This window comes from Solea solea, chromosome 6 (genome assembly GCF_958295425.1).
Source record: "Solea solea chromosome 6, fSolSol10.1, whole genome shotgun sequence".
Taxonomy (NCBI): domain Eukaryota; kingdom Metazoa; phylum Chordata; class Actinopteri; order Pleuronectiformes; family Soleidae; genus Solea; species Solea solea.
The window spans coordinates 5,737,269-5,756,288 of NC_081139.1; the positions used below are offsets into that span (position 1 = coordinate 5,737,269).

The 19,020-nt window shown below is 38.2% G+C and overlaps 1 protein-coding gene across 11 annotated transcripts in view; it reads right to left on the bottom strand.

The window, feature by feature from the left end:
- Positions 1-19,020, bottom strand: part of atp2b2 (ATPase plasma membrane Ca2+ transporting 2) — a 97,335-nt gene that overhangs the window by 26,312 nt on the left and 52,003 nt on the right. For 9 of the 11 annotated variants that reach the window (XM_058631025.1, XM_058631029.1, XM_058631035.1 and 6 more), the window contains exons 3-9: positions 10,376-10,576; positions 7,159-7,416; positions 6,597-6,722; positions 5,348-5,473; positions 4,988-5,011; positions 3,617-3,709; positions 1,405-1,446 (exon numbers count right to left, since the gene is read on the bottom strand). In XM_058631025.1, the coding sequence (XP_058487008.1) occupies positions 1,405-1,446; positions 3,617-3,709; positions 4,988-5,011; positions 5,348-5,473; positions 6,597-6,722; positions 7,159-7,416; positions 10,376-10,576 (870 nt within the window). The remainder of the gene's footprint in view (positions 1-1,404; positions 1,447-3,616; positions 3,710-4,987; positions 5,012-5,347; positions 5,474-6,596; positions 6,723-7,158; positions 7,417-10,375; positions 10,577-19,020) is intronic. The other 2 variants (XM_058631031.1, XM_058631033.1) reach the window with 2 other exon arrangements.

The following is a 19,020-nucleotide window of genomic DNA, read 5'->3' on the forward strand; positions in this document are numbered from 1 at the left end:
TTACTCTTGGGCACTTTGTTTTTTTTCTCCTCCACAAAAGACAGAACCATCTGTATGCAGCAGAAGAACAAAATCCAACTGTTCAAATAAAGAGACACTCAGGACAAACGTTCATCCTCTGAAAGCTGCATGTCGTCCTTCATTTACCCTTTTGTTACTTTGCTTTGGAGAAAACGTGTGTTTTCAGTTTTCATCTTGTGCGTAATGGAACGTACGACAGTGTGCCCGAATATGACTATTCAGCGATGACATGAATCATGCACATTATCAACTAACAATCCCTCTCAAACCATGAAATACATTATCCAACAAGCAAACAGTCTGTTCTCATCCACAACATGTTGGATGTGGTTGGGACGACTGGGTTGGAGGACGTTTGCGACACAGCATCTGTAGCGACTCTACCCCAAAAACACCAAGACTTAAAGAAATGTGCAGCTCATTTTTTTCAAGGGAAGCGTTTGAGGTCGAGTCTGTACCTCAGCTGGTTTGAGCCATGGAATGGACCAACACCATATTACCCAGGGTTGGTTACAATGTTTGACTCTAAAGTCATTTTCTTAATCTATATTTTGACATGACAGATCAATAAATCTGTTTCTACATTTAAAAAAACAATCTGATAACATCTACTCAAAGATACAACTATTGTAATTCATATGATTAGGAATTTAATTGATTTTGGTATCAGACACAAGAAACTAGGAGGAGCATACTTAACGACTTTGTTTTTACTCACTATAAACTGAAAAAGAATAATTAACATCCAAATAACACAGTATCCTCCCATCTTATACACGTTCATATATATTATATCATATTGTGTTTCATGAACAGTAGCAGGGGGCCAACCAGGAAATGGTGTATAAGTAGGGAAGAGGAAATAAAAGAAATTAGTGTAAAAAAAAAAGAAAAAAAAGGTTGCAGATTCACAAGTTGAGGAAGAGGTTGCTGTTCTCTTTCAGAGAACAAGACAAGTTAACAACACAACAAGAACAACAGACCAGGGACAACAGACCAGGGACAACACATCAGCGACAGACAAAGTGAAGAAGAGGGATTTTCTAATCTAACATAGCTGCAAGTAAAACCCGGGTCAAATAAATTGTGTGTGGACTGACTGACAGTAGACTGTCAATGTCTGTTAGAATACAATCTGAAGTGACACTGTACATTTATTACAGAGGCAGTGTGGTGTTTATAAATATTCAATATTATATTATATTAAAGTAAGAGCTGCATTTGACCCGGAGCTTACATCACACGCCATACAGGGCAAAAGATGAGGTGAGAAGGAGGAGGAGGAAAGGAAGAAAAGAAGAAGAAGACAATAAAAGAAGAAGGGGGCAGGAGAAGAAGGAGAAGGGGCAGGAGAGGAGAGAGTGAACGATATGGTTTGATTACCTTTAATCTGGTTGCTCTCCATATTGCCATCTTGCATTTTACCTATGATGAAGACATATAAGACAATAACAACAAAAATAATCAAGGCAGACGAGTCAACAAATTATCACCACAGAGACAACACACACAATGACAACCAAAAACCACAAACAAGGAGACAGGAAAATGACTTTTAATACAAAGGCACATAGAAAGGCTTGTGATATGTAAGTGATGTAATGTAATTAGCTATTATCTGTACTGGTATGAAGTTGATGAATACACTTAATTCCAAGTTATTAGTAAACCTTAATCAGGCTGGAGTAAATTAATATTCAATAAACTTTATTTCACTCCATAAACAATCACTTAATTAAAATGTTTAAAGTGAGCTTTCTGAAATGTAAACATATTAACATAGAAACAAATAGGGAGTGTGACATAATACTAGTCAGTACAATAATACAGAAACACACACTTTTCTGATTTCTGTTTTTATATAATTTAAATTAAATTAAGCACAGGTAATTCCATGCACATTATCAGGTATACGTTTCAAATAGTTGGGTATAAAATGAGACATTGAAACAGAGCAACAGCATTTACACAAAACACTGACAGTGAGGGGAGCACATCACACACATACAAGAGACAGCATGCATTAGAGGGAAAATTCAAACAGCACATGCAAGATCACACACTCGGAGGGGAAGTGCACTCAAGATATGAACAATACAGAGAGAGAAGGAAAGAAAAGAGAGAGTGCCAGACAGAGAGAGAAGGAGAAAGAGCCTCCCACATGGTAAAGTTACATAAGATCAACTGGCTGAAAATCAAAATCTAACTTTGGGGACAGTGAATTTATTAAGCTGTTGTACTCTGCTTGACATGGAGTGAGCTCAAAGTACATGTGCATATAAATCAAATGACATTGTCATAAACTGCAGAATCATCATGTCTCAAAGTCTCATGCTTTCAAATCAAATGTATACATCGTGTAAATGAAACAAGACATAATCATTATGACATTATTTATTATGCTCTGCAGTATTGATCCCATCACTACCCCAGGCGTCAATTATCAAGATATGCCCTGTTTGTCTCAACGGTAAACAGGCTAGAAATGGCATAAAATCTGTCTTTCGTTACTAATAAGCCAGTGATAAAATAAGATGAGTCAGAAGATCTGATTTTCACAGAATCTTCTGCAAGAACAGTATGTGGGAAAATAAATGTCTTATTTAACCCCCTCATCCATATTAGCCAGTTCCCTGGAGTCACAATAAAGCTGAAGATGACAAATTGCTCTCTTCCAGCCTGGGACAGCGCAAGGTCACAATTACAGTGCAAATTACCCCTCTCCTGCCTTAAGTACAAACACTCTGATACTGCTCTCCAAGGAGACATAGATAGAGAGAACCAGTACAACAATGAAGGAAGTAAATATTTTTGCACTGCATGCAACTAACACTCCAGCAGAGGATTCCCACAATGTGATCTCAGAGGACCCCCAACTAAAGAAGATGGTGCTACAGTAACATCCTGCGACCACTATTTACTTTGTGTCCTTTTTTCACAGATATACAGATTTTTCATTCACTATGAAGTTACAACCATCAGCCAATTAGTATGGCTTAGCAAAGATGGGAAAAAGGGGATACCCACTATCATGTCAAATAATAACAACAAGAACCTAGAGCTCAGTAATTCATATTAAATATCTTGTTTGTCCTTGTCTAACCTGTATAAAACCAGACTTAAAACAACATGTAGGGGTTGTGTACCTCTTAACAAGGGAAGAAATAAATACATTACACACAATTAAAAAAAATTCTTATAAGAAATCAACTTCAACTGATGTTTTCCTATGTTTTCATGATACCTTTTTTGAATTACAGAGAGGCTCAAAAATTATTTCCGTCACATCCCTTTAAATACTTTTACCTTATAAAGGGTTTTATTTGTTTAATTTATTGCATTCTGCATTTAAGGATGGAGCAAAACAAAGTGATAGAAATATTACAAATTCAGCAACAGTGTATCAAGAGAGGAAAACAAAAACAACAACACCAACAAACAAGAGACTCATTTCTACAAGTGAAGACAACATGCACTGACAGCGTGGATGACACAACTGACAGAGAAGGAAGAGGCAGCTGGAGAATGAAAAAGGTACAAGGAGTCAAAGCTCACGACAGAAAGACATCAAAGACCAGATGGTTTGTCAACCTACCATTAATTAGGCTGGCACTGCCAGGGGCATTAAAGCCTGCAGCCCCATCCGTGGCTATAGTTGCGATAGGGTGGATAGAGGGATGGGAGCAGTCTAGCCATGAGGGGCGAACATGAATGAATGACACAAACACACACGCACGCGCACACACACGCACACACACACACACACACGTGCATACACAAGACAATGAACAGAAATAACATGGTTATAGCACATATAGATTCGATAGATTCAGCATATGTCCAGGTAGGCTAAATGTATTTACTTATGTAACTGTAATTATTTGTACCTATGTATTGTTTTTTAACCCAAGGAGGTTCAGAAAAATCGAAATAAAAAAAAAAACACTGGACAAACATGAACGATGGAATCTGAACATAGCATGGGAAACAGTACAACATAAGGTTTAAACCAGGGAAAAGATCTATTTACAGGAAGTTGATTTAACAACACACCTACATTCAATTTATATGTAGTAATTACAGTAGTAGTAATATTTACTTCTCAGTCTTGAATGCTTATATAGTCATTTTTAGCTTAAATTTCTTTCATTTTTATAGTGTGAAGTGTGATTCTCTTCCATGTTATACGTGTTTTGGCGTCACAAAATCCTATTGTGAACAAATATTGGAAACAAATTATCTAAATGATGTTAAATAAACTCTCCAAAGAATGTTAAAGGGCACAGATATTATTAGCCTAGGATTAAAATATTCCCAGAAATCCAAGTCATGGCATTTCTTGATGTAGTTGATGAAAATGAACTTGATCGTTCAATAATAAATAATCAAGTGAGATCAGCTATAATGTTTGTGAAGTATTATCAAGTTTGGAATGTATGACAATTTATCAACTGTAATTTATATTGGTCGGAAATATCCGTCTTTGAAAATACTGCATCACTGTCCAAAGACGCAAAAAGTAACAGTGACAACAAATCAACACTGACATTAATGTACATATAAGATGTAATGAACGAAGCATCTTACAAAAGCTCAAACTTTCTACTTCACTCTTGACTGCTGTGCACCTGAGAGGCTAGTGCTCTCATGTCATGTTCTGTTTTGCAGCAGTGAATTTGGTTTGACAGCCTTTCAATATTTATGGCATTGAACACGTCTACGAAACAGGCCTGATGTTGGCTGTGAGCTAGTTAGTTTGATGAAAGCAGAGCCTGGTACAGGAGGACAGGTTTATACATTGTTAAAAGTGACATCTTCCAGCACGTAAAAAGAAGCAGTGTTGTGATGCTGAGGCCTTTTTTAACTGAGTAATTAAACTAAGGAAGGGAGGTAAAGAGACCTGTAGTGTATTAGGGTAACATCAGAGGCAAAGTATCAAGTATCAGTGGCCAAGGTGATACTCTACCTGCATTTCGGTGTCCGTCTTCAACTGAGCGTCCATCGAGGTGAATTTGGAATGATAAGAGAGAAAGGTCAGTAAAGCACCTGAAGCCACAGGACATGAACACTGCAGCTTACTTACTTCTGTACCATCAACACTCATTTCAGGCAATACTTGCAAAGATTCAATTTCATACAGTTCTTCTCAGTTCAAACAGTCAGTGGTTCATTTGAGTTTATGGTTCATAACCTTTCCATTGACAAGGGTAGTTATAAACACTAATATCATGCAGTGAGTTTAGACTTTCGGTAAATAAGATAATGAAATTTAAAAACCTTATAACTTGGCAAAAACTGACTCAGTAAAGAAAGGTGTTTATCTCACCTTTCTTTTCTTTCTTCTCTTCTTCCTCTGTGCTCGCCCCCAGCAGGGTAAAGATGATTCCAGTCTGAGAATTGACACCGACTGCAGTCACTATCATGCGTCCTGACCCCTCCATCACATGAGTCCCTAGAGAACCAGCAAGAGAGAGAGTTATATAAATACTGTGTATCTGCTGGGTTTTGCTGTAAGTGAGAATGTAAATGTCTGCAAATGTCACTCCAGAACTGCCAGTATCCGAGCCAACAAAACTATCCAGATAATGTCCGAGGGAGAGAAAAGTTACAGATAATTAAAAGCAAGTGAGTGTTTGGGTGTCCTCTCTCCTGCATGTTCAGGGCAGACGCCACCTCACAGCTGGACATTCTGGACATTGTCTTGCTGTTTTTAACACGTCTGATCAGGCATATTCTCAATGTGATAAGTCTCAATGTGATAAGTCTCCAGAATTTTTAAAAATTGCTGTCAGAAAATGGCTCATATGAGGTTAGATAAATTATAAATGCCTCTGTTATCATTGTGAATATGAATGCTGAGCTCAACAACAGTCTTCACCGTTCACTGACAGTTCTGTCTAAAGACTCTGACAGAGGACAGAAGCACAATTAGGATGTTTGCAATTGAGTTACATTACAGAAATAACATTCAAATTGATTACTGCTATTATGGTGAAATCACATCAAATGGTGATTCTCAATTTCCATCATTGGGCAACTCTCCCTCTTCTCGTCTTTCAGAGCGAGTATATAGTACTGTAAAAATCACTCATAAAATTGATCAATGAATATTCCACTCCTTGCCCTAGAAAAAATGCATTATGAGAACAGCTATGAGGTCAGTACTTAAAACATCATAATTAAAGCCCAAAGTCAATTCTGATGTAATAGAGGCGAGAGCCACAATCAATAAACAACGTGTCAGTGTACAAATAGTTGCAGGCTGCAAGTATTTTAGGGTACACACGTATAAAATGCTTAACCTTTGCCATGGTAAGTGCATGAATGTGCATGAATAAGAGAGATAATAAATAGAGGCAGCAAAAAGTAAAGAGCTAATTATCCTCAGGGGGGGGAAAAAACATGTTAACCCATGTTTTCAGATATTCTTAATTTCTATGAATCATACAGCTGCAAAGTCTGCCATCTCTACTGCAGCAAACACAAAACCAGTCATGTGGTAAAAAAAAGAGTTAAAACTGTACTATTTTATATAATATATGCATCTCAAGAGAGTGCCTCAACCAGCATCATACCAGACAACAGCATGGGGTCCCTGTCTGCAGCCTTCTTGACATGGTCGGACTCTCCGGTCAGTGAAGACTCATCAATTTTCAGGTCATTGCCTTGGATCAATATTCCGTCGGAAGGAAGAAGATCACCTGCAGCAACAGAGATGACAACATTTGCAAGATTAAATCATTTATATCAAGTATATTTATAAATACAGTTTTCTTTTTAGATAATAATGGCTAGGGTTATGTGTGTATGTGTGTGTGTGTCACATTTTGAAGCAGAAGCTTATTACGCAAACAAAACAAAAGAAACTGCTCCACCCACATAAATGTGAAGCATAAACCTATGAAGAAGGAAGCCATGGTAAAGTGAAAAGAGTGGAAAAGTGAAAGTGGTAAAACAGTGTTCCTGTTATGTGAAGGCCACCACAGTGAACAGTAGACGATATATATAGATAGATATATAGATATATAGATATATAGATAGATAGATAGATAGATAGGTGTGTGCAAAAATTACAAATTCTTCTAATTCTTCATTCACACCAACATCTAAGCAGTCTGACAATCTCCTCATACCTACCATATTTGATCTGTGCTATATCCCCTACCACGATGTCAGCCACGGGCAGCTGTATGACCTGGGCACCGCGGACGACCTGGAATTTTTGCTCCTGCTCAATGCGACTCTGCAGCCCCCGGAACTGCTTCTCCTTGGACCAGTCGTTGAAGGCTGTAACCAGCACCACACACACCACAGACAACAGGATGGCTGCGCCCTCGATCCAGCCAGCTTCTGACTCGCCCTCATCTTCGACCCCACCTGCTGCTGAGCCGCAGGCTGCAGTTTGGTAACAGTGACAGCAAGAAGAAGGAAAAAATACACAATCGTGAGCATACTGTGTTTTTAAAACTGCTTATAGACCAAGGTATTCTCGTAGCTGCAAATTTCATACACTGTTATCAGTGCAATATCATCCCATGATTCAAGACACATGGATGTAAATGTGTAGTGTGTGCAATATAAAGTACAAACTAATGGAATGAGCTGTTTTATGCTCTGCATCAGATGGAAGCCCTGCTGTCCCCTGGCTGTGCACAGTCCTCCTCTCACTGCTTCATAGAATTGCCTGGGAGTCCTCTACACTCCCGGCTCAGTGACTGAAAAAGCTCCCAGTGGGCCGATTTTCTTTGGACTGAGAAAAAACATGCAGCTCAAAAAGTGAGTTCACTCAGACCCCATATTTTAGATATCTTTTAGACTGTAGAAGTTATTTGGACTTACAGGGGCTAAGCAAAATATACACTGCATGCTGTAACAACATTCTTAACACTGTAAGACTACCAGCACTAATGCAAAACCCATTAACGTTGAATCATTTATTTCAATTAAATGTCCTTTGTATGTGTTTATTTGTTTAGTCTTCATTTCTCCTATAAATACATAAGCAATTCTATTCCACAACCTTTTCTTCAGTTAATCTTGGTCAAAGACAATGATTTGACATTTGAAAGGTTATGTCCTAAGAAATAAAGATTCAGCAACATTATATTCAGATTGACATATGTACTATAAATGGAAAACTTTTTAGTGTCAACTGTCATTCACACAAAACAACAGCACATTTTCAGGGAATAAGCTAATGACTACATTCGCTGTATATGGTTCAGGTTGTAGAACTCTGACATGTAAATGCAATCATGTCCACAACAATGTGCTCTCATCGCTCTGACAGAATGGTGTACCTGTCCATGGTGCTGAAGTGCCAACGAATACCCAAGCCTGACTAAACACCAACCCAGGCTTGGTTAACACTGGATGTGTCACATGTGCAGCGCGGCTGTAGTCTTGCTCACGTCTAGCTCACCTGTGTGTGTTCACACTGGATGTGTGTCTGCTGCATTTCACTCGTGCTGTGTCAGGCTCGTCGTCCCACACCACCAATATGAACATAATGAATGGTCTGATATATCTTAATGTCAGCTGATTTATTGTTTTCTCGTTTCTCAATTAGCCTAGACACTAAAACTATAGTGAGAGGTTTTATGTAATAAAGCCGGTTGAATGTCAATATCATTATTAACAGCGCTTTTATCCGTCCATTTTTGCTGGGAACCACACGCATCACGTGTAGAAAATAGGTGAAGACGCCTGAGCTCAGAAATAGATGTGCGTCTGTATCTCACGTGTGCAGTGTGAACACTCTCATTTGTGAACATGGGCGCTGGAATGAAAACGCAGCCACAACACACACACCCAACACATCCAGTGTGAAACAGGCCTTAGATCACAGCTGGTTGGGAGACATATGACTAAATGTTATGTAAAAGCATAAATAGATCAGATAATATCTCTGCATGTATTTTGTTTGATGTTTTTTTATTTGATAGATACAAACAAGACCCCATTAATTTAACTGCAGCACTTTTCATTTGTAAATGTGAATTAATTCATCCCACCACTATCGATTTTTATTGCCCATTTTTAACCAATTAAAGATGGAAAAAAGAAAGAGACTAGCAGTAAGAGATATTTGCATGTGTGTGTATATGGATGTGTGTGGATGTAGTGTAGGTTGGTCAAAATTATTTGGTTGTCAGTTTTTCCCTGTATTGTTGACGCCAAACCAAACCTTCATAAAGTTATTAGCTATAATGTATCTTAAAAACGTCCCTACATCCACATTTCTAGGAACATGGTTATGGTTGGCAGTCATATCTTTCTGAAAAACTAATCACTGGTCACACCAAGTCATATCCGTGGGAGATCATACGCCGAGTGAGATTCATACATATTCAAGTGACTAAAATATGGGAAGGCACTTGCATAAATAACTTTTTTGCTGCAAGTTAAAGGGATGCTTGATTGTATGACTGTTTGGTTTTTGAAGCTTTAGAATAAACTTTTTATATGTAGTTTAGACAAGGCCCTTGCTTTATGGATGGCACCATCTTGCACTATCATGTTTCTGCAGCAGTTAGAATGGCCAAACCAACAGCTTCCTTTTTTATCTCCTCCTTCCCTAAAGCACTGAATCCTCCATTTGTTTCAGTGTGTTAGAAGTCACTAATTCCCACAAACTGGATCTTTCCATGAACACAACTGATAATGCAGAGAAAACAGGTGAAGTATGTAGAAAAAGCACTGTTCCTGATCACATCACATAAAAATGTATTAGAACTACAGCTTTAATCAAGACAGAAATAATTTGATTGACTAACTTGGTACTCAAACCTCTGAAAAAGAAGACTGGACTCTATGTCAGGGCAACTGAATTCCATTACAGCAATAATATGGGGAGCAATAACTAATGTTGCTGACTCAGCACCTCATTATGGTCTCTGTCTTCATTTCCTGTTTCACAGCTCACAGGGCTGATGTATGGGCTCCAAGGGCTTAAGGTTATTTATCTACTCAACACTTCATTAACCTTCTCGGTGCTTTTCATACATACATTTAACACATTCATAATGTGCATGCGTGTGTGCACACAGACACACATTTGCCCTGTGCTCGATGAGTCACTTGAACTCTTGAGGCAGGTCACAAACAAAGTGTGATCCGCCTCACCAATTCACTAATTAAAAAATGAGTGTGCATATGTGAACATGTAGGTGTAAGTGTGTCGGCAAGTGCCAGTAATGTCAAGGGGAGTGCTGTCAGTGAGCAAATATAAATGTATTTCTTTCCCGTTCTCTGCAATAATGGAGAAACCAGGGATACCTCATCACATGTGTGTCTGTCTTAGGACCTCAACATTTGTGACAGGGAGAAAATTTGATGGAAACTGATCACTCACATTCTCCAGAAGCATCTCCAGGTGGGTGGTAGAAGGAAAGGCCCAGGGAGACCAGTGCAGCAACCTCCAGGATGATGAGGGTGACATCCTGTAATGCCTCCCATACCAGCTGCAGGAAGGTTTTTGGCTTCTTTGGAGGTATGAGGTTTTTCCCAAATACTTCTCTTCTCTTGTCCAGGTCGAGTTGGGTACCTGTAAGACCTGGGAGAAGAAGACACGGAAAAAAAGAACAATTAATGATTTATTTATTGCATGACGGGACAGTTTTATAAATGTATAGGTGTAGTTTAACATAAACAATGGTCACCAATGTGATGATCATTTCGTTATCTTAATCAATAGCTATGAAGTGCAAATCAGTGCAGTATATTTACAGTTTTTTGGTCATGCGAATCAAATAATCAAGTTTGTTTTTTTCTTATGTCTTTGTTCCTCTCCTAATTACCAGTTTGAGTCATGATGTTGCACATGTTCCTCACATAATTCTGCAGCAGAGATGAGGGCCTTCTGCTTTGACCTCATACACTATGATCAACTGTACATATACACACATACTTTCACTATTTTATTTGAAACATGTTCACATTAACCTTACTTCTCAGCACATTTTCTCAAAATATTTGGCAAAAGTACAGACGTTGAGATCATTTGAATTCCATTACACAAATAGCTTCAGAGCAAATGGAAATCTTTTGTGCGACTATACACTTTTCAAAAAATGTATTTCACATATGCACTATTACAATTCGAATCATGGCTGATTTAAAACCTCTGGGTTCTCTGTACCATAGTTGGCACATTTAATTCACTGCAGTATTATTGGTGTCGTTAAGGTCTGAGTCTGTACACTCTGGTATAATATAAAGTCTATTATAAGTGACCTTAAAGTTGGGGTCGGTAGGATATGTACGATCTTATCGATCATAATGATATTAATTTTTTAGCATATTCACACAGGATTTCTATTCAGCTACATTATTGGCTTGTCTCTCACTTAGCATTGCACTTCCATTATCTTGCTGCACAAGCACAGTGTGTATACGTTCTCTCCCTCACAACTACATATATTACCACAGCATTATGTCATGCACAGTACGTCACTGGGTCTCCCGAGAGTGGCCCTGGATTGCACCTGATAACATCACCGCTGCATGACACGCCACATGTGAGCACATATGACTGCAAGTTGGCTCATTAACATCTATAATACCCAACTGATGAGCCATTCTTCTCTCACTCCAAGGCAAAAAGAACAAAGACTACAACAGAAATTGAGATGTGGAAAAAGTAAACAGGGAAAAAAAAAAGGATCTTGTTTTAGTGACTTGAAAAAGACACAGGGTGTTGCAGAGAAGGAGATGGAGAAGGAGGGCAGCCTGAGGAAAGAACAACTCCCAGCTCCTATGTCGGAGAATGCCCTGGTTACAAATAGATCAGTCTATAAATATCCTCATTATCCATTCTCTTTTAAATGTCTCAGTGAGGGCCTAGTATTCATCCATTGATCTCTGGAGCACCCTACCTCACATGAAAAAATCCCTACTGTGTTTGTCTTTATGTGCACTTAGGTCTGTGAGTCGTGACTGCCTGCACGTGCTTTGCATGTGTTTTGTCTGTCTGACTTGATAATGGACAGGATCCCACTGTAAATCTAGACCTTCATCATCAGGCCACTTAGTTCACACACACACACAGGCAGAAATGAGAACATTCATACATATCCACATTCAGTTTGTATTGAACCCCTTCCTCAGGTGTCTGAATTCAATACTCACTAATATTTCCATTCAATTACAGACTTATTTTTAATCTGTGCTTGTGGCAGAACAAACACCAAAAAAATAATATGCTAATTGACCAACTTGCATCAGTCCAGATGCCGGAAGAGCTGGGTATATTATGCAAATGCAATCATTTCACACTGAGATGCAGTTTAATGCATACTTTTGGCTATTACTGCTGTGTGATATATCTACTACTGTATCATGCATTGTTTCAGATTTTAACCTTGTTAAAAAAAATTAACTGCGTTATTCTCCCTTGCCTTTGAAATGGGAGCTTTGCTGTAATCAATCTTGCTGATCATTAAATACTTATTGCCTTTGGAAAATCCATTTCTGCATTATCATTCCTTCCTGGATCACTGATTGCAGTGTTGCCTACAGCAGAATATTCACTTGCCAAATGTTCTAATATTCTAGGCTAAACGCTGTCTCCTCATCTCACTGCTCTCACAGTGGGTTTCGAGCAGGCGTAAAAAGTAGTGAAACTTATATGAGTCACATTCCCTGGAAGGATTAATGCTGATTGCAAATGAATCCCACTGCCATTCATTATCAGGCTCTGAAGCCTGAACAGAACATAGTGTGTACTAAATATTAGGGGGTGGGAATCACTAGAGACACCACAATAAGATACGATATGATCACGATATTGCAAAAATACTGAGTATTTGCAAAATCATACATTGCGATATACTCACACAACAGCTTTAGTGAGAGTGAGCACTTGGCACCTTTCTTGCATTGTAGTGGTTTGAAACGTCTATTTTAATGTTCATCTGTAATATCAGTTATTGATACATTGCGTCTCAAAAGCGATATAATATTGGCACGCAAAATATCACAATATTTCACCGCATCTATTTTCCCTTCACCCCTACTAAATATATATGTGAACAACTGATAGAAATGGCTATATTTGCTATATTTTCAATTTAATTCTCCGTTTTTGTGCATCATAAATATGTTCTTATTGTGAATCATTTTATAACAAAACAAGCACTTTTACTTTGCAATTCTGTCTAATATCACAATGAATATCTTATATTGCCCACCATTGCTACTAAATAGTGTTTTTTTCCACTTTTTCCCAGCTTGATCAGACTATATGCTCATTGGCCCCCAGGTCATTTGAATTTGACAAGTTGCCTATACCATTAGCATGGAATTTTTTTACTTGTCAGACTGTCAACAGATGGACTTAAAACAAACACTGGGTATCCTGGTCAGACAGCGGTTAAAGACAAAAATGATCATTTACTGTGCCAGCCATGCATCCTACACTTTCATCTCATTTGTAAATGTATCATGTCATTTGTAGTTGTTTTCAAGTGAATAGGTTGTTTAGCAAACAGAATACAGTATACTAAATCAAATCTGGTGACACTGGAGATATTGTGTATTGAATGGCTACTCATACATTTCCATAATAACGAAATGTATTATGTATTAATCACGAAAATTACATAAATTATTAGCATGGTCCTGTTTGGTTCTCTGGATTCAGGGCAAAGCCGAAAGGTTTCTATTAGAATTTATTTCGAACCTAATTGCTAGACATGGAACGCAATTCAAAACAGTTTTTATTCCGTCTTACTTTACCGATTTATCATTTTTTTATTTATTCTGACTCCTGTTGTTATTATTATTAGTGTTAATATTTAAACATATACACATTCTACTTTAAAAGTTTAAAAAGAAACTTCGCCTAACCTCTTCTTCACTATTCTCACTGTATAATTTATGGCGAGTAATATACTGATGTGTCAAATGCGGCAGAATCTGCAATTCAAATCCACTTTGAGATATGGCACCTCCCTAACATCCTGTTTCCAAACTGTCAGGTCAGGGATAAAAAAAAAAAAAAAAGAGAAATAAAAATGTGATGCCATTCTATCTGCACGAGAGGAAGTGGGGGATTTTATTTTTCTGTCTGATGGAACATGATGGCATACAGTATTTTAACAGTTGGCCCTTTTTTGTCAGTGGCTAAAAATAGATCTCCATGGAAACACTATGCATCCCACTCGTTCAGTGGAAATACCCACGACTCTGAACCTTGGAGAATGCATGAATAAGTAAGTGTGTCTGTGAGTGTGTGAATGCATGTGAAGGTGTGTCAGCAATGTACGTATGTGTGCACAGGTACATAGCGTCGAAGAAAAGAGAACAATAAATGAAAATGTGTGATGACCTCTAAATGTCCTTGTAAAAATGGCACAACATTGTAGACCAACAAACAACAATATTGATTTAAAAACAAACATTTTTGCCTGATGGTTTATACCTGACTGTCCTGTCCTGTCCTGGGTTTTGGCAGTACTTGATGTTTCCTGTCTTTAATTTTACATTTTCCTGCCTGTCACTATCAACTTTTCTCCCCCTTCATATTACTGTGAGCCACAGTGTCCAATTCAAGTCACCATGGCAACAGGGTTGTACGATGATGATGATCATCATAATGACACAAACATATTGATGCTTTTTCTGTGGCGAATCAATAGCTACAACATGTTCTCGGCTTTCTCGATTTAAAAAAAAAAACAAACAAAAAAAACGAGATGAAGGAAATGAAGAGAGAAAACAAAAGTGGAGGGATGAAGTGTGACTCACTCAGCACGAAAGAGGGCAGAGAGAAAGAGAGAGAGGTACAGGACCGAAACATGGAATGAGAGTAAGCTGGATGTAGAGTAACTCCTTGAAAAATAACCCATCAGTGTTTAAAAGGTGGATAATTATCCTGCTCTTATGAGAAAATGTGAAATGTGTCACAGTGTCCTTGAGAACGACCTCTGTGATAATGACACCATTTCACGCCATGAAAGATGTGAGGCTCGTCACAGTGTCTAGAAAGGCAGAACATTGTAGCGAGAGCCACATGGTGTGGATGTTGCTGAGGCTGACATTAAAAAACAGAGAGCGGCGTGTCAGTGTATGACACGTAGATATAGGAGAAGGGAGCGAGGTGGAAACTAAGGTTCAGAGGATGGGGGCGTGCACACTGATCCATGACAAAGAGACAACGTGCAAAATAGTTGGGTTGAGGATGTGATGGGATTATGGAGAACAAGGTGACAGATGTTACGCCGTTGCAGATGTTATTACTGTGGTGCTAGCTCAGATGATGAAAGCACTAGATGATTTCACATTGATCATCTACTTTGTCTTTGTTTTAGTTGCACGTTTGCTTGTATCTTTGTTCACACATGTTCTGTATACAGTACAAAATACATCAGTCCTTTCAAATGTCTTTTTGTAAAATATTTGTACAAATAGTTCACGGATGTTTAATAATATGTGTATTTACTTTCAAGATTATACTGTTTGCGCCCACTTTTTAAATGACTGTAGAGAGTATATAGTAATGGTAATACAAGGGAATTAATTACACCTGAGATATATCTATACACAGTCCTTTAAACTGATATGATTTGTTTATGATATACATTAAAGAAGCTAGACATCCCATTGATGATGTTTTCATTTTAACATGTGGCACAATATCTGGAAAAAGACTGAATCCAAATCAACGGATCATAGCTGAGGTTAACAGTGAAACAGCCTCTTCTTAAGTTTAAGAATATGACCAAATTAAATTAGCTGTTCTTGTGAAGGGGCACAGCAGGGTGTACAGCAGACCCACCCACAGTTAAATGAAGACACTTAAAGAAAGAAAGTGCCTTTTCTCATGTAAAAGTGGTAAGGCTGTGTGCTTTTTTGGGGAAAACATCAGAAGGCTGATGTAAGTGAGGCATTTAAAACAGCAGGAAAAGGCGGTTTGTCCTCCATTCATGGAGTGTTCCTCCAGTTCACCGACCTATTCCGTCTAAGTTTGATCTTGTTTTGGGGCGACATTGCTCAGCTGACAATGTGGTTTCTTGTGCACAAATTTTTCTGTGGCTCCACACCCTTGATTAACAGAGTGCAGGAGGACACGTCAGGAGGCGAGCGCTCTGCGAGGACAGAATGGTGTGACGTGTCAGTGTCGCAAACACACACATGCAATCTTGCTCTTTTGTGTACAGACTATTAAGTAGTCATGTTCTCTCATGCTAAGTGTGCAAGCAGACACACTTTACTGTATGCCAAAATACAGCTGAGGAAACGTGCACTTATTTAATGTTGAGTCATATGACCACATGAATGCTAGTGTGAACAAACACACATGTAGATCTACCGTTTACAGGGAAAATATTTATACAATACATATAGCGTGTTAATTGATGAGGTTTAGATAACACTGCTGGCTCCAGTTGTTGTAAAACTTGTTCTGCACATCCACCAGAGCCAACTTTTGTTTGATTTTGACAAGATGGCAAGCAAAGCACTGAAAACATGTTAGTCTTGGTCTCTTGGGTCTGATTCTTGATTTTCTAATAATTAAGGCAGATGAGCTGCTGCATCCAAAAATGAAGTGTTATTTGAGGAGACATAATTTGTGTTAAAAGGCTCAAACACCAGGTCACCTTTTAATAGTACACCCACAACTAACCAAAATGTAAGCTGAAATGCCGAAAATGTAATATGCAATGTGTGTGTGTGTGTGTGGATGTGGGTCTGTGGGGGCAGCTGTACAAGTGGGTGAGTTTTGCTGTCAGGCACTGTGCTCTATGAGTCTGACTCATGCGAGAGATGGTAGAGTGGAGTGAGAGAACACAGCTCACAGTTCTCTCGCTTACTCTCACTCTCTCACACATACATACACCACTCTGCACAAGATGATTGCTTAACAATCCTGTTTTGCTGAGTATATTGACATAAATGTAAGAAGGAAACTTGTTCCGTGATAATTACAGAACAGAACAAAACCCTCAGGTGTGATACACTGAATAATGCATCTCACATTCATTTTAAAGCTATTAATGCTCTGACCGAAAGTGCACAGACTCTTTGGTTTCTATGACGATACCTCTCGCGGCTTCTTTTTTCATTTTGAAAATGTGGAGAAAAAGCTGATTATGTAATGTTACGCAAGAAAACACAAGCCTGGACAATTACAAAACAACAAAAAAAGAAGCTGTAGCTGTATGCTGTTCATATCAAAATTGGATACCCAAAGGTTGAATTTACACTTTCAAGAAAATCTACTTTCGAGGCCTGTTAAGTAGTACATGAAGAGCAGCATGGAGGGAAAAAAAGAAACAAGCAGATAGTGACTCATGTGCCATATGGTCCTTATCAATTCATGACACAATTTTTATTGTGAGGACATTTTGCGCCTGCAGTTTATATCGTAGTTCTGTGGGTCTGCACGTTATTATTTATTCGATTACGCTTAAATGTGATCTCATTTTCATGTGGCAATGATTCTGCCATGTTGGGTGGAAAGATCCACTGCATTAAACAAAGTGTACCCATTCCTTGTATGCATTGTCTGCATAACTCAGTATTATTATAACAATTTGCAATTACATGTTTTCCATTTGTTGTTCCAATAATGTGGGTGGTTGAAAAATTGGTCTTTATAGCATTGGTAAAACAATTGGTGATCTACGACTTTTGCACAACACTGTATATATATAACATTGACCTTGTTCTGCTGTGTGTACAAATGTGTTAATTCAACTTACTTCAAGTAAAAAAAAAAACAACTGAACTCTGAACTCATACGTCATTTAGTGTATTTGTTTTACTGAGCTGCAAATGCTTTAATATTAGCTGACCCAACTGACCTAGACGTGGACACAACATTGTGTGTGTGTGTGTGTGTTAGAAAGAGAAAGAGACAGTGAGAGGGTGTGAGCATGTTTAGACAAAACTGCTTAGTGATGAGGGCAAAGTGTAATGGGGTCATTAACTGCAGCCTGTAATTCCAGACTACTCAACCATTCATTCATTCAATTAATAAATCAGACAATCTATCTATCCCCATGTCCATCCATTCTTCCACACACCTAGCCATCATTCATTTGACTTTTATTCCTTTAATTGATCTTTTTTTGTTATTGTAAAGTAAAATATAAATTCACATAACTCATAACTCATGTGTTCACCTCCTGATGAAACACATTCAAATAAATATCCTAAATTATTATTTCCGTACTTATGACACCTGCACGTCTGTCCGTCCTGGGAGAGGGATCCCTCCTCTAAATTCCAATTTACAAAAAAGAAAAAAATATATATATGCACAGTACTATCTTAAAGTTTTCTTCCTACTATTTTATATTGGGGGTAAAAAAAAATAAAGGAATACTACTATTTGTGCTACATTTTAACCAACAATGCTGATTTGGTGCAGTATTCTCGCACACACACACTAACTGGTGAAAGGGAGCAAGAGGCTGAAAGAGAGAGTGACCATGGTCTATCTGCTGCCCTCCATCTGGGTGTCAGTCTCTGGTTTCACCCAGAGGCTAAGATAAGTTCCAGTCACAATAGGGAGAGCCATTAAAATTCAAACTACCAGAGAGAGTCATAAAATAGTCATGACAGGTGAGGGAAATCTGCATACTCTAATGTGGTCCTTAACTTTGGCATGTTTTTAGTGAAATGTAATCAATACATTTTTACATTCATTACGAAGATATTTCAGGGACTAAAGTATACATATTTTTCAACCATTTAACACACATGGTGGGATGCACCCATTGTGGAAGGTCATCTGCTTATTACTGTGCTCCAGGAGCATTTTAAGGTATTTGTATGATCAGTAAAACACTTGAATACTGATTCCACCACTAAAGATTTGGTCAAAGTCTGTATACATGGTCTGTCATGACATCTTTAAAGACTAACCTGCAATATTGGATAGCTACTGTTAATTGGGCAAAGCTGCAATGGCTGCAAAACACTGTCACAAGAGAAAGGAGCATTATTAGCTCATCGCAGAGAAGCTAAAAAGATGTGCTTGCAAATTTGGCA